Source organism: Nerophis ophidion, linkage group LG21, assembly GCF_033978795.1.
Source record: "Nerophis ophidion isolate RoL-2023_Sa linkage group LG21, RoL_Noph_v1.0, whole genome shotgun sequence".
NCBI lineage: Eukaryota > Metazoa > Chordata > Actinopteri > Syngnathiformes > Syngnathidae > Nerophis > Nerophis ophidion.
In genome coordinates this window covers 12,920,338-12,937,700 of record NC_084631.1, presented here as the reverse complement: position 1 = coordinate 12,937,700, position 17,363 = coordinate 12,920,338, and the positions used below count along the sequence as shown (strand labels likewise).

Below are 17,363 nucleotides of genomic sequence, written 5' to 3'. Positions count from 1 at the left end.
TTATTCTTATTTACATTGTTTCTTATTGAGAAATCTGCACCACTATACAAACTTTTCAATTTACAAAACCTGTTTAAGAACCAATTAACTTTGTAAATCAAGGTACCGCTGTATCTGAATAACAAAAATAAAAGGTAAATATCCAAATATGAGACAATCATTCTAACTAAAAAATAAGTCTGGGTCTACCAATTTATACACGCAAACTAACAGGTGGTGCCAAACGACTTCCCATGTGAGACAGAGCTTTTCTCCTGTCATCTGCAACAGTGACCTCGCGATAAGTGTGTCAAAGTGTGGTAAGTTAAAAAGCTATGATGCAATTTTTAAGATAATTAGAAACATATTGACTTTGTGTGAAAAGTCATGTCTTGATAAGTGGGGGGCCATCTTATACTCAGGGTCATCTTATACCCAAGTCGACAGCTGGGAGAACTCACCGCCTGCGTGACGCAGCACAATGTCACATCACTTCCCCATGTCTGGTTGCCTTTGCAGCATGTGCTAAACCATGACTCTGCGTTGTTGACAGCATTTGCCCTCCGACGTTGCTGGCCAAATCCCGATCTGGGAAAGAATGAGTTGGGGTAGCGAGGACGGAGGTCTCCATTGAGACACAGGGCTTCCAGATTGTTGGCGGTGGGTCGGCCAAGTGGGAACTGAACTTGATAGTCCAGCACAGGGGGTTGAGAACGGGGACCAAAATCTGGGCGACCTATGATTGGAGGGAAGGAAAGAAGCCATCAAATTTCCTTGTGATTTAGTTTTCTAATATAAAATAAAAACTTAAAAAAAACCTCACATTTATAGTATGTGCAATACAAACATAGCACACAAAATATACTGAAATAAAAGTCAATAAATATGTAAAATAAAATCATTTGGAATTCGTCAGTAACTAAAATAAAATTCAATTTAAAAAGAGGTATATGTATATCCATCCACCCATCCATTTCTACCACTTATTCCCTTTGGGGTCGCGGAGGGCGCTGGTGCCTATCTCAGCTACAATCGGGCTGAAGGTGGGGTACACCCTGGACAAGTCGCCACCTCATTGGAGGGCTAACACAGATAGACAGACAACATTCACACAACATTCACACTCACATTCACACACTAGGGCCAATTTAGTGTTGCCAATCGGCGGGGACGGCGCAACCCGAGGGTCACTGGTTCAAATCCCACCAAGAACCAACCTCGTCACGTCTGTTGTGTCCTGAGCAAGACACTTCACCCTTGCTCCTGATGGGTGCTGGTTGGCGCCTTGCATGACAGCTCCCTCCATCAGTGTGTGAATGGGTAAATGTGGAAGTACTGTCAAAGCGCTTTGAGTACCTTGAAGGTAGAAAAGCGCTATACAAGTACAACCCATTTACCCATTTATTTATTAACCTATCTCCAGGTGCATGTCTTTGGAAGAGGGAGGAAGCCGGAGTACCAGGAAGGGAACCCAGGCATTCACGGGAAGGACATGCAAACTCCACACACAAACATATATACCTGTATATATATATACACATACATACATATATATATATATATATATATATATATATATATATATACACACATATATATATTTACATATATACAGTATATATATATAGATATATATATACACACACACACACACACACACACACACACACACACACACACACACACACACACACACACACACACACACACACATATATATATATATACATATATACTAGGGGTATAACGGTACGAGTATTTGTATTGAACTGATTCGGTACGGGGTTTCGGTTCGGTTGTGTACCGAACGACACAGATATATTAAGTAGCGCACTTTTTGTAAACAATGCACACTGAGGCACTAGTGGTGCAACGGATCAACATTGATCCGTGATCCGTGCGGATCAATATCTTCGGTTCGGCACACACGTGATCCGCGGTCTGATTTATGAAAAAAAATAAATAAATAAAGTTGTTCGCACAGCGTGGTAATGGCGAGCGGAGTAACGGAGGAACTTGAAACGCCCCGTGCCATTCAATCGGTGTGTTTATAGGTGCAGACTCCATTGTGCAAATCGAGAGTTTTAAACACATGCTGAAAGTGCTTCAGCCACATTACGACATCCGATCGCGCACCAATTTGTGCCAGATTTTTATGAGCAAGAGAAGAAAAAAGTTGTGGACGAACTATCCCGAGCGTCGTCTGTTGCGCTCACGACAAGGGTGTAGGTCCAGTGGAACTATGTGACCATAAGCGCTCATTTCATCACAGCAGAGTGGGAAATGAGAAGACATGCCCCCTCTACGAGAGACTCCTTGTGCAGGTACTGACACAAGTAGTGGAGAAAAGGAGAAATCCCTTTTTATGTGGCACTGTTTTTCAATAATTATGTTAAAAAGAAGATATTATGCCTTGTGCACTTGGACTAGATTTTATATATTTTAATTTAATAATTTAAAAGTGTTACAAAACAAAACGGCAAATTTTCAGTTTATTTGTCTTGTCTTTTTTTTTTTTGCTGATCCGAAAAAAATGATCCAATCCGTGAGTTTTTTGATCTGTTGCACCCCTCCCTACAAGGCACCATGAACTGATTGACATGGACCCCAACATAAAACAGGTTGAAATACTCATTGGGGTGTTACCATTTAGTGGTCAATTGTACGTAATATGTACTGTACTGTGCAATCTACTAATAAAAGTTTCAATCAATCAAAAAAACAACAACACGGCATGCTAGCAACGACTGGGCTATAATAGACCGACCATACCTCCTCTTTTCACCGGACATGTCGTCGTTTGCGGGGCTGTCCGGGTGGAGTTTCATAAATGCCTCAAATGTCCGGCATTTTAAGTTAGGGTTGCGTGTATTTTCAATGTACGTTCAAGGTTAAGAAGAGGTTCAAAACAAGACAATTTGTGCACACAGCAGCATTAGTGAGGGAGGGACAGAGACAGACAGAGCGAGAGAGTTATGATAAACATGCATGTGTCGCCAGGCTCTGATTTAATTTTTTAATATCTATAGCAGGGGTGTCAAAAGTGTGCACCGGAGGCCATTTGCGGCACACACCTAATGTTTTAAAGGCCCATGGCACATTCTAAAAATACTATTAAAATAAACAAAAACATAAACAAAAGTGAAATAAAAAAGCTTAAAGGCTAAATGTAATTTACAAAAAGTTGCAACCTTTGTCTAATTAAACAAAGCTGTTTTTTTTTCTTTCAAACTGTCATTGCTCAAAACATAATATTGAATAAAAATCAATGTAATTATGAATTATTGACCTATCCAAGTGTCCGATTACTTCCCATCAAAATATTTTTGGTGGGAGATTTAGCAAATTTGTTAAATAAATAATCAAAAAATGTATATATTTTTTTCTTACTGTACCGAAAATGAACCGAACCGTGACCTCTGAACCGAGGTACGTACCGAACCGAAATTTTTGTGTATCGTTACACCCCTAATATATACACATATACATATATGTACATATATATATATATATACACATATATATACACACACACACATATATATTTATATATAAATATACACATACATATACACACACACACACACACACACACACATATATATATATATATATATATACACACACATATATATACACACACACATATATATTTATATATAAATATACACATACATATACACACACACATATACATATATATATATATATATATATATATATATATATATATATATAAAATAAACAACCAAATTTGTCCAGGCTGACTGTGTCATTATCTTTTATACTAGTTAAAATAGAATGATTAGTATGTTTTTTACACTTATTAGCTTATTTTTTTAAATTGAATAACAGTTGGGAATGTTTAAGTCCTATTTAAAAAACTGCTTTACACTCAAAGGTAATGACAACTGTGTGACTCTGAAAGAGATTATTTATATTTCTTATGGGAAAAAGTGTAAAAAAGAAACCCAAAACAAAACAAAAAAACTTAAAAGCTATACAAATTAGAAGATGATAGGAACAGACTGTGTTCCAACTTTGAGGTTTCAACTGCAAATAAAGATCAAAAGGTAAAAAAAAGACACTGACGTCCTCTCGGCGACATGGATCCCGGTCTGGAAGCTGGAAAAAGAAAAAGTATTAATAGTGAAACATCTTTTTTTAATGATATTTGGTTTGATATCCATTAGTGGTGTCCAAACTTTTTCTGGCAAGGGCATCTTACAGAAAAATAAAATAATGGGGCTGGGGTCTCACTTTAGTATATTTTCTACATTAAAGATGCTAAAACCATTCCTGTGTAGGTCAATCCATGCTAAGCTTTCCCAAAAAAATCTTAGCTTTGCATTGTAGGTGACAAAGCAAATTAGTGTAATATGTTATAATACAACCTAATATTAAATTCAATTCATTTTTACAATATGCCCAGGGCCAATAAAAATGTCTGAAAATGATCTTCAGGCCTCACTTTGGACACCCCTGACATAGCCTAGATAGACAGTCCAACTTTACCTCTTGGTGTGTCCAACTTGTCTGGTTCCTGATCTATGGCAAACTCTAAAGCAGGAAAAAAATATATTTTTAGACATACCATATCTGATATAAAAAGACAACTAAACTATAAGCGAGAATGAAGGTAAAAACTGTACCCTTGATGAGATCAGACAGGTCTGCCTCTTGCTGCATCACAAATGAATCCGGTAGCTGCATCTCTAGAAGACATATAGTGTCGGTATAATCACAGAGAGGGGTCCTCTTCTTATCACACTTAGTGCAAAAACATATTCAATTTGACTCTATATCTGGATATAACCACATAGTTACGCATTACAATAGAACACCACAAGGCCTAGGGTATAGTCCTGTCGGCCTAAAAAACGTTGCTCTTCAGAGAAATTACCGACCCTGTGGAAATAGCCGGCAATTTAAACCACTTATTTGGGGTTGGGAATTTTGGCACATCACCTAACACAAAAGGGTTAATGAAGCAAAATTTAAAAAATAATTTTGGTACAAGTCCCGATAAAATAGTCGGAAATCGACCCCTCTGAAAAGCAGCGGCTTCTCCTACCCAAAAATAAGGGTTTTAGTTTTAAATATTTTTACATCCATTACCAAATAAAATACCAAGCCGTGGACGTTGTAGTACTGGGCCGCAAATAAATTACATCTATTTTGTTCTTCTTCTCCCGGTTATCTTATTTTGAAAGATTCCCCACTTACGCCCAAGCGTCACACCATAGCACTGGATGGAGCCACCTACACATGGACGTAATTTGGGAGTGCCTCTGCGGTACATATCCCTGCACTTTTTCAAAGAGCAGTTTTTGTTGCACACATTTTTTAACGTCCAAAACTAATGTGCTGTTAAATACAGACAACTCAAACACTAACACCAGGCAGAAAACAGCTGCTTTAGCCCGCCCTGAAGCTCATTGATGGGGCAGTCTTTTTGCCAATGGGACAGTGATTGACAGCATGCGGCAGCTGCTCAATTATTCCCCATTTAGCCTCCGCACAGCAAAATGATTAAGTAAGACAAAAAATTTAAACAAGCAGTTTAGTGCTCCACTCAAAAAGGTAGTTAAGTTGTTGATTAAGATTTGCAATATAAGAACACAAACTGCAGCTGATGTGTTTCTTAATCCTATTAGTGCAATGTCTTAAATATCATTCTTTTGTTCCAGTGGTTTGATTCCCAACGTGTGGGTAAGCAAAGTAATTCATAATGAATCTTTAAAAAACTTAAGTAAAATATTTTTTGATCATGTTAGTTTTGTTTTCAGTACAAAAATGTATGATTGAAATATTTGTTTCATATTACTCTGAAACATGCAACAAATCCCAAGTCATGCCCTTTGTACGAAAGCCAGTTGAGTCTCCACAACTTCTAAATTCCATCCCTGATCCTCCAACATTGCACATGGTTACATAAGATAGCAAAATGTGCAAGAAAGCGAGTGAATACAGGATGTATTGACATATTTCATACATTAGCAGGGATTATGGAGGAGATCGTAAGTGATCATCTGTCTCAGCTTTCAAAAAAGTTTGCGTGTTACTTCACAAAAAAAAAAAACAGAAGATTTGTATCCTATATCCATTTCTAAACAAAGCAGGTGAATCAACTCTGATACTGCAAGAAGAAAATGTGGTAAATAATTCTGGCCTCAAAAAGATGTTTGAGCCGATTTCTAATCTCCTTGAATTCTGGGTTGAAGTCAGGACAGAATATCCTGACATTGCTACAAAATCACTGACTCCTTTTGCAACATCTTATCTTTGTGAAGCTGGGTTTTCTGCTTGACAACTAAAACACCGGAATAAACTGGATATAAGGAACACACTATTAGTGTCAACTATCACCCACAGATAATACAGTACAGTTGTGAGGGAAACAAAGACAGGGATCCAACTGATTAAAATGAATGATTGTTTATTTTTGCTGTAGTTTTACTGTAGTATAGTAATTGGCATGATTCACAAACTGTCATAGGCTTTACCCTTTTCTTCATATTACATTATTAATGTCAACACATAGACACACACCATGCTGCCAGAGTTATGCAAGCTGTCCTTGGGCTTAAAAAGTGTGTTTAACTTGACACAAGAGGAGGGATCACGGAAGCAATCTGAAAAAATATTTTGGGACAAGTCTTGACAAAACAGTCACAAATCAACCCCTCTAAAAAGTAGCCTCTTAGGCTATTTTGCAACACATCGGAACCTACTGAGTTTTATTTGAACATCTGAACTCAATAAGGAACATCAAACATAAGGATGTAAATCATTAAGATTTTATGGATACTGATACCAATATAGGTATTCATCTGTACTCTTATTGGCACTTAGGAGTTAGTAAAGCTGTGAAAAAATATAAAAATACAATTTTTATTAGCACAAGAGGTTGTACACCACCATCATGTAAAATCTCACAGCAGGGAAGTCAACTAGGTCTGCAGTGCAAGGAGCAATGTGGTTGTTGTGTCATCATCTTGTAAAGAAGACACAGATCCATCACTGTGTTTCTATTTATTAAAATTACACTCAGCTGGAACTAATAATTGTGTGTGGTATTCATGTGCAGAGCACATACCTTTCATATGATATATCATGTCAAACATATCATATAAATCAATACAATTAATGAACATTTTGGGTGGGTGTGCATTTTGTTATAATAGAAATTGTAATTTGCATTTATAGTGCACACGGACGTTTTTAAATGACGGACCGCAGGCCATATTGTGTATTAACAGCGACTGATGTACTGTATGTGTCTGTGTAGTGTGTACAATATAAATTAAAAGAACCAGTGGAACCAGAAAATACCAGTGCTCGGTATAGATCCCTAAAAAAAAACAAAAAAATTAAATTTAAGAACAGAAATGGCACAAACAAACCAACAATTGAACCGTTTATAAGTTGTTTTTTTTACCCTTCACAATAGTTTGTATGGTCCAAAAAAAGGGGCAGAGTGCATCTTTATGCTATCATCCATAAACCAGGAATTAGCTTGCTATCATACACAAAGAAATACAACCAAAATTTGCCAGTCAAACACCCACACTATTTCAGAGAAACTAGTGCAGTTTGAATCATGATGAAAATGTTGCTTCTATTTTAAAATAAAAAATGGTATGGTCCAGTCAACAACAAATTAAGTTATCCCCGCTGATTATTTGGGTTTGTTTATGTTAAATTAATTACTGTTAACATTTAAGGGGTATAAGTATTTATCTCCTTTTTGGGCTTGTCTTTTTCATTTCAGCTTGCCAAAAAAACCATGTGTTCCCTAATTGTTACTGGCAAAGATTCTGCGCTTAGATGTGAAAACACTTCCAGGGACTTACCTTGCATGATGGCGTCAAGGTCAAAGGTGACCTCACGTTGCTCCATGTCATGCTCATCTGGAAAGTTGGAGACACACAGAGAGAGAGAGAGAGAGAGAGAGAGAGAGAGGGAGAGAGAGCAGAAAGTCAGACAGTTATGCAAGAGCAATGTTTTGTTTTGTAGTCAAAATAAGACAGCCAGACCGGAAGGAAGTACTTGTCTTGGACATAACAAGTGTCATGGAGATTAGAAGTTGTGGTTCACAATGTTAAACAACCAGAAAATATGCTGCATTTTCGTTACACTAGGACAGTCCTTCTCAAATAGTGGCACGGTGCGATGCTCGGGCTTGTGACCTCGGGGAACATGCTTTGTTTTGCCGTACTAGAATATGACAAATCATATAGCGCTTGGCTTCACTGTGACTATGTTGGGTGAAAAAGAAAGAATGATGTGTTGTTGTTTTCTTTAATGTTAATAATAGGATACAATGTTATGCAGAGGTATACTTACAACAAGTTTATTGTGGTGGTGGTAATATTTCATTATTATGGAGTATATTGTGAATACATTGATAACAGGAAGTAAACAAAAGTGTTAGCAATTGCTATGTAATGGAAAAGGGTTCAGATTAAACAAACTCAGCCTTTTCCTACTCTTTTTCGAACATACTGAAAAGAGAAACTGGAAATTGTGATGCATCTAGTTGTAATTGTATGCATGTTTGAAATAAGCTCAAACCATTAACACCATAAAATAAAGTTACATATACCGGCTGACAAAATCTCACGGTACGATGTTATCATGCTAGTAAGGTCATGGTACGATATTATCGTTTTATTTTTGGCTGAAGTAAAACAAAAACATTTTTTGAAGGTGTCTTTTTTTTTTGTAATTACTATGCTATGACTTTATCAGTCCGGCCTGCGTGGGAATAGATTTTCCTTCATGCGGCCCCTGAGCTAAAATGAGTTTGACACCCCTGATCTACACCGTAAACACAATCTTGACACTCTTTAATAATAGTTCATTGGGTGGGCAGATCAATTAAGATATCGACATCACAGATACCAGCGGTAGTATCAGTGTCTGTTTGATGGTAGCATGATGAAAATGATAACTTTCAGTTCTCTTCTTTGTTTATCTTTGCAAATATCCATGTTTTCTGTTGTGTTTCTCATATTGTTACAGTGTTGATATTGTAATATTTATGTTGGTGCTGTAGAATTTTTTTAACACAAATTATGTGATTAAACAAGAATCATGATTAATCATGAACACGATTAATCACAATTATTTACTTGCATATTTTGACACAAATGCGATTGTCATACATGAATATAAAAAAAAAAAAATGTTTTCATTAAATTTTTGTACGACATTTATTCGCTTAAAACTTGGTAACATTATTATCTTAAGTCCCATCAGGGTGTAGGGGTCGGCATGGCGCAGTGGTAGAGTGGCCGTGCGCAAACAGAGGGTCCCTGGTTCAATCCCAACTTAGTACCAACCTCGTCACGCCCGTTGTGTCTTTGAGCAAGACACTTCACCCTTGCTCCAGATGGGTGCTGGTTAGCGCCTTGCATGGCAGCTCCCTCCATCAGTGTGTGAATGTGTGTGTGAATGGGTGAATGTGGACGTAGTGTCAAAGCGCTTTGAGTACCTTGAAGGTAGAAAAGCGCTATACAAGTACAACCCATTTACCATTTATTTTAAAGTGCAATTTTCCACCGAGCACACTAGTCAGAGGCTTTGTTCACACTGCAGGTCAATTCTGATTTTTTGGGCCACATGTGAGATGTCAACGTGAACAGTGCAATTCTGAATTTTTCAAATCTGACCCAGGCCTCTTTTGTATGTGGATATAAATCGGATATGTCTGCAAAATGTGAGAACAATCGAGTCGCGTTCATCCGACCAACACATCATCAAAAAGTGGTAATTCTTCACCGAAATAGACAGTTGCAAAATAAATAGTTTACAATTGAGCAGCATTCCAACAAAACTAATGTTTTAGGGACTCACTTCAATGTCCACATTTTCTTCGGAGCAGATGTCTAAATACCCCATAAACTGTGAGAGCCGTAATGCTTGCCCTCTTCCTTCATAATCTTTTACATGCAACGATTTCATTCAGAAAATGTTGACTTTGATTGCACATTGTCCTTAAAATTGCCACAAATATGCCAAGACTGACACTTACTAGAATTGGAGCCATGTTTACCGTATTTTCCGCACTATAAGGCGCACCGGATTATAAGGCGCACCTTCAATGAATGGCGTATTTTAAAACTTTGTTCATATATAAGGCGCATAGAATAGACGCTATTGTAGAGGCTGGGGTTACGTTATGCATCCTTTAGATCAGTGGTCCCCAACCTTTTTGTAGCTGCGGACTGGTCAACGCTTGATAATTTGTCCCACGGCCCGGGAGGTTTTTTGGGTTGGTGCACTAATTGTAAGTGTATCTTGTGTTTTTTATGTTGATTTAATGAAATAAAAAATAAAAAAATAATAATAATTTAAAAAATAAAATAAATTAATAAAAAATTATTCTGCGGCCCGGTACCAATCGAGCCCGGTGGTTGGGGACCACTGCATTAGATCGAGCTGCGCTAAAGGGAATGTCAACAAAACAGTCGGATAGGTCAGTCAAACTTTATTGATAGATTACAAACCAGCGTTCTGGCAACTCCGTTCACTCTCAAAGTGAATAAACAACTGTTTTATTATTTTCCCCGATTCAATAAACACGTAAAAAAAACAGTCTTATAATGCTACGGTAAATCAAACGTTAGTGCAATCACAATATAGTAACACTCGAAATAGTGCAAAGCAATTATATATCAATAACTCAACGTTGCTCAAACGATAATGTCACACAACACAACACCCAAAATAAACATGTACAGCTCACTTTATTAAGTTATTCCTCATCCACGAATCCCTCAAATTCTTCTTCTTCAGTGTCCGAATTAAACAGTTGGACGAATACGACATCCAACGAAGTCGTCATTAAACGAGTCAGTGTCGCTGATGTTAATGTTAAATTCTCTCACTGCTGCTTTATTCCCGTGTTCTACTGTGTGACTGATCGCCTTGAGTTTAAACTCTGCGTCGTAAGCGTGTCTCTTAATAGGAGCCATTTTGGGGTCTTTACATAAACACACAGAAACGGCACGCCTCCCGCAGTCATATTTCCCAGAATGCACCGCGCGCTTCTTCTTCTACGGGAGAAAATGAAGTCGGCGGCTGCTTACCGTAGGGGGAGATGAAGTTGGCGACTGCTTACCATAGAACAGGGGCGCGCACACTTTTTCTGCAGGTGAGCTTCTTTTCAATTGACCAAGTCGAGGAGATCTACCTCATTTATAATTTATATTTATTTATTTATGAAAGAGACATTTTTGTTAACAAGTTAATGGTGTTTAATGATAATACAAGCATGTTTAACACACATAGATTCCTTTCTTTCATGAAGACAAGAATATAAGTTGGTGTATTTTATTCTGATGACTTGCATTGATTGGAATTAGACAGTGGTGCTGATAACGTCCGCATTTTCAAATGGAGGAAAAAAAAAGTCCTCCTTTCTGTCCAATACCACATGAAAGTGGTTGGATTTGGCATCTCATTTGTCCAACTTGCATACTCGTTTTTAAACACTTTGTTATGAGAGCAGCATATGTGTGTGGCCCTTTAATGTCTGGCAGCAGGTGAGTGACGTCAGTGAGTGTGCGGGTGGGCAAGCAAGTGAGAAAGCGGTCGCTGAGGGCGGGGGAGAAATACATTGGCATCAAATTCCGTAGCTTGCTAGCTTGTGCACGCTAGCTTTCTGAGACTCTTATTTTGTTAGCACGGGCAGGATGAAACAGGTATTTTATGGTGAAGACAGGAACTGTGCAGTCAGTCTTTAGAGTTTTGACAGTAGGTACGGAGTCTCTAGAAATAAAATGTGTTTCTCTGCGTCCGCCCTGTTAGTGATTTTTTTCTTAAATATGAGCTCGCAGCAGCCAGCGTCATCTCACAAGATCCTCGGGTGCCGAGAATGTCAAACAACTGACGAAAGTGAAGTCTTGGTATGATTGATGATTGCTCATTTTTATGTATATTTTTTAATGCCTGGCTTGAGATCGACTGACACACCCTCCGAGATCGACCAGTCGATCGCGATCGACGTAATGCCCAGCCCTGCCATAGAAGAAGTGCGCTTCTTCTTCTACGGGGGAAAATTAAGCCGGCGGCTTCTTATCGGAGAAAAAGAAGCGCACGTCTTCTTCTACGGGGGGAATGAAGTCGGTGGCTGCTTACTAGGGCTGTGAATCTTTGGGTGTCCCACGATTCGATTCAATATCGATTCTTAGGGTCACGGTTCGATAATATATCGATTTTTTTGATTTGATTCGATTCAAAAACGATATTTTTCCGATTCAAAAAGATTCTGTCTTCATTCAATACATGGGATTTCAGCAGGATCTACCCCAGTCTGCTGACATGCAAGCAGAGTAGTAGATTTAAAAAAAAAAAAGCATTTATAATTGTAAAGGACAATGTTTTATCAACTGATTGCAATAATGTACATTTCTTTTAACTATCAAACGAACCAAAAATATGACTTATTTTATCTTTGTGAAAATATTGGACACAGTGTGTTGTCAAGCTTATGAGATGCGATGCAAGTGTAAGCCACTGTGACACCATTGTTCTTTTTTATAAATGTCTAATGATAATGTCAATGAGGGATTTTTAATCACTGCTATGCTGAAATTATAACTAATATTGATAATATTCATTTTTGTTTCACTACTTTTGGTTTGTTCTGTGTCGTGTTTGTGTCTTCTCAGTTGCTCTGTTTATTGCAGTTCTGAGTGTTGCTGGGTCAGGTTTGGTTTTGGAATTGGATTGCATTGTTATGGTATTGCTGGGTAGGGGTTTGTTGGATAGATTTTTTTTTAAATCCTAAAAAAAAAAATCACATTTTTAAAAATGAGAATCGATTCTGAATCGCACAACGTATTTGAATTGATTTTTTCCCCACACCCCTACTGCTTACCGTAGTTGCGAGACCTGTTGTGGCTCAATATTGGTCAATAGATAAGGCACACCGGATTATAAGGCGCACTGTAAGCTTTTGAGAAAATTTGAGGATTTTAGGTCCGCTTTATAGTGCGGAAAATACGGTACTTCCATAAACACTGCAGAACGTGTGACGTTGTGACGCCATGCATAGGCGCCTATCCCGTGGGTGCTTTGGGGGCTGAACACCCACATGGGATTGATGGCAACTTTCAATCTTTAATTTTTGAAAAATCAATTTTGTTGTAGTTAATTTTGTGACGAGTTTGGTCTGTTTTACAAAATAATGAAGCCACAAATCATATGGTATATTAACTAAGCTGAATGTCTTTTTTTTTTTTTAATACACACATCTTGCACCCACTGGCAGAAATGTAGATCGGCGCCAATGACGTCATGCCTACGGACATTGCTTTTTTTGTGTAATGTGAGCAACTACATACAAAGATCAGCTTCCACAAAAAAAATCTGAATTGTACAATGGACCCTGCAGAGTGAACATAGCCATAGTCTTCTTTTAAAGGAGCATACACAGTCAAAATAAACTGGGTGAAAAATCTGCATTGATTAATGCAAGACTTTTGTGTTCATTTTACAGCCCCAAAGAATATTTATTAACATCAATCTTTATGTGTTCTATTTATTTCTTCTATTTGTACATTGTGTGCCAATAAAAACGAACATGCTGGCTAGAAATGGCCCCCGTGCCGCAGTTTAGATACGGTTGTCCTACTTACATTCAAGCTGGTTGATTTTAAATTTATGTTGCCATATTTAGACTAACCCTCGCGTTTGTGTTTTTTTCTTCAACAATGATTTAAAAAAAGAAGAGTGGAATTGTCATTTAACAAAAGTAGAATATTTATTTCAAGAAGACGTTTAAGTGAAAGTGTCCATTGGCTACCCAAAATGGAGGCTGGTCATCAGCCAGGAAGCAAACACACAACTAACTTACTAGCTAAACGAACAAACAAATACTTACCCTTGGCCGCCGAACCGAGCAGACTCATGAGAGACACAACAACGGGGACCAGAAGCCAAGAGGAGCCCATTATTGCCAAAACAAAATGTTTGTCCTGAAGGCTTGGAGTCAGTCTACGGTAACGAGTCGGAGCAACAAGCCGACCTCGAAGGCTTACTGAGCGGATTAAAAACTCGGGAGCTTGCTTGTGTGGGGAAAAAAGCTCTAACAAACGCTGCGGTGTCTCCTCTCTTCTGAGCGTGAACAGCGCCGGACTGACCGTTTTATTGACGCTTCTTGAGCCTGCCGTGGCGAGACGAGGTGAGAGAGAGAGAGGGAAGGGAGGGAACAAGTTTTGGGACATGACTCATACCTGACTTGTCCGATGCTATCTACATGGACAACATATGGACACCTCCTGCTCGCACACTCCTCAAAAGAGACGAGACCTTCATGAAGGACTCACTACCTAAATTAAAGAAGAATCAGCAGTTAACGCAGGGTAACCCGAGATATATATATATATATATATATATATATATATATATATATATATATATATATATATATATATATATATATATATATATATATATATATATATATCCATCCATCCAAATCGGGCGGAAGGCGGAGTACACCCTGTACAAGTTGCCACCTCATCGCAGAGCCAACACAGATAGACAGGCAACATTCACACTCACATTCACACACTAGGGCAGTGGTTCTCAAACTTTTTTTGTCATCCCCCACTTTGGACAAGGGGAGTTTTCAAGCCCCACCTGCCCCCATCGCCCCAACTGAACGATAATGCCAAGCTTGACATTTTCAAATTTATTGAATATCAAGTAACATCAAGTTGTAAACATTTAAACTCAATAACATAAAATAACATTAAGTTCAATGATTAATAAAATAACTGTGCAGTTGTGGTATAACTTGCATCAAGTTCAATAATAAATAAAATAACTTGCATCAAGTTCAATAATAAATAAAACAAAAATGATATAACTTGCATCAAGTTCAATAATAACTCAAATAAAAGTGGTCTAACTTGCATCAAGTTCAATAATAAATCAAATAAATTGCATCAAGTTCAATGATAAATAAATTAAAAGTGCCACTTTTTCGTGTTTCATCAAATTTACCGCGCTCACAACATCTGTTAAAACCTCATTGAGTTCGAGGCTGAGCTGCCTTGACGCGAGTGCTTCCCGGTGAATGACAGTGTGTCCAATGCGCATTTGGCGCAACCCTCTTTATTAGAGCCCGCAACCCGTTTCATGACTCTGCCATGGTCTGTGTGCCATCAGAGCAAAAGCCCACACAGTTTTCCCATTCAAGGTCGTGTTCTTTGAGGAAACTGTCCATTATCTTGAACAGCTCATCAGCAGTGTCTCTATTTTTTATGTATTTGCAAAACAGCAAATCCTGGCACAGTGACTCGCCATTCACAAAGCGGACGTATGCGGTAAACAGGCAGTCTTTATTGCTGTCAGTAGCTTTGTCCACTTGTAAAGCGAAACGACTTTCTTTTCATTTGTCTAAGAGTTGTTCCTCAAGATCACTTGCAATGTCGCATATACGTCTCGCAACTGTGTCGTTTGACAGTGGGACAGCTTTTAATATTGCTGCGCTTGACTCGTCAAGCATGACTGACACCGTGTCTATTGCAGTGGGGAGAATGAGTTGCCCAGCAATTGTGTGTGGTTTTTTGCATTGTGCAATTCTGTATGCAACTCTATATGAAGCCAATTCATCCATTTTGTGTAATTGTGGTCCACACATTAGCCTGCTAACCATTCGCGCGAAAGTTTGTTCCGCTTAGGCCCGCCCCCATTAGTTACTGTTGCGTGTGTCAAACTTTCACTCCAACCTAGAAATTTAAAGCCTACAGGAAAAATAAGTAATTTACATTAATTTATATAGCGGATTTCATAGACGAAATCACAAAGTGATTTGCAGTTTGTATAAAAAATGGGGTTGTAAAGAAAAAATCTAAGAATATAAGAAAAATAAAAATAAATTTAAAGTGAAATTTCCTCCCGTTCCTCGTGCCCCACCTGTCATGTCTCTATTCCCCACCATTGGGGCGCGCCCCACACTTTGAGAAACGCTGCACTAGGGCCAATTTAGTGTCGCCAATCAACCTCTCCACAGGTGCATGTCTGTGGAAGTGGGAGGAAGCCGGGGTACCTGGCGGTAACCCACGCATTCACGGGGAGGGCATGCAAACTCCACACAGAAAGATCCCGAGCCCGGGATTGAACCCTGACTACTCAGGACCTTCGTATTGTGAGGCAGACGCCAGGAACACCAATCCTACGTCAAGCAAGGTGGTTGTATTATGCTCTGAGCCTGTTTTGCTACCAATGGAACTGGTGCTTTACAGAGAGTAAATGGGACAATGAAAAAAGAGGTTTACCTCCGAATTCTTCAGGACAACCAAAAATCAACAGCCCGGAGGTTGGGTCTTGGACGCAGTTGGGTGTTCTAACAGGAAAATTACCCCAAACACACGTCAAAAGTGGTAAAGCAATGGCTTAATCAGGCTAGAATGAAGGTCTTCCCAAAGTACTGACTTAAACATGTGGACAATGCTGAAGAAACAAGTCCAAGTCAGAAAACAAACAAATTTAGCTGAACCGCACCAATTTTGTCAAGAAGAGTGGTCAAAAATTCAACCAGAAGCTTCCTAGAAGCTTGTGGATGGCTACCAAAAGTGCCTTATTGCACTGAAAATGCCAAGGGAATTGTAACCAAATATTATCATCGCTGTATGTATACTTTTGACGGAGCAGATTTGGTCACAATATCAGTAGACCCATAATAAATTCATAAAAGAAGCAAACTTCATCAATGTTTTGTGTGACAAAAAAGTATGTGCTCCAATTAACTCTATCACAAAAACTAAGAGTTGTAGAAATTATTGGAAACTCAAACAGCCATGATATTATGTTCTTTACAAGTGTATGTAAACTTCTTCGCATTTCAATGTGTTTCCTTTATTTTCATGAATATTTATATTTTAGATTGTCATTGAAGGCATCAAAACTATGACCCCTGTGAAGTGAAAACCATTTCAGGTGACTACCACTTGAAGATCATTGAGAGAATGCCAAGAGTATGCAAACCAGTAATCAGATAGATAGATAGATAGGTAGATAGATAGATAGATAGATAGATAGATAGATAGATAGATAGATGGATAGTACTTTATTGATTCCTTCAGGAAAATTAAAATTCCAGCAGCAGTGTACAGAGTTGAGATCAATTTAAAAGGAAATAATGGGGGTATAAATGGAAAAAAAATAGAAAATATTACAATAAGAATCAAAATAAAAGCAACAATGGGAATAAAAATATAACAGTAAAATAAGAATATAACATTAGATATTTCAAAAAAAAATCAGAGCAAAGGATGGCTATTTTCAAGAAACTAAAACATAATGTTTTTTTTCAGTTATTTCACCTTTTTTTGTTAAGTACATAACTCCACATGTGTTAATTA

General features: G+C 38.1%; 1 protein-coding gene and 1 long non-coding RNA gene across 2 annotated transcripts in view; one reads left to right on the top strand and one right to left on the bottom strand.

Annotated features, from left to right (window-relative positions):
- LOC133539777 (extracellular matrix protein 1-like) overlaps window positions 1-14,183 on the bottom strand; it is a 27,520-nt gene extending 13,337 nt beyond the window's left edge. Inside the window, exons 1-6 of the mRNA XM_061881942.1 lie at window positions 13,874-14,183; window positions 7,836-7,892; window positions 4,632-4,694; window positions 4,495-4,539; window positions 4,072-4,104; window positions 441-715 (exon numbers count right to left, since the gene is read on the bottom strand). Coding sequence (XP_061737926.1) covers window positions 441-715; window positions 4,072-4,104; window positions 4,495-4,539; window positions 4,632-4,694; window positions 7,836-7,892; window positions 13,874-13,943 — 543 coding nt within the window. The 5' untranslated portion in view covers window positions 13,944-14,183. The remainder of the gene's footprint in view (window positions 1-440; window positions 716-4,071; window positions 4,105-4,494; window positions 4,540-4,631; window positions 4,695-7,835; window positions 7,893-13,873) is intronic.
- Window positions 13,802-17,363, top strand: part of LOC133539779 (uncharacterized) — a 22,035-nt gene continuing 18,473 nt past the window's right edge. Inside the window, exon 1 of the long non-coding RNA XR_009803490.1 lies at window positions 13,802-14,173. This is a non-coding gene — a long non-coding RNA (uncharacterized LOC133539779). The remainder of the gene's footprint in view (window positions 14,174-17,363) is intronic.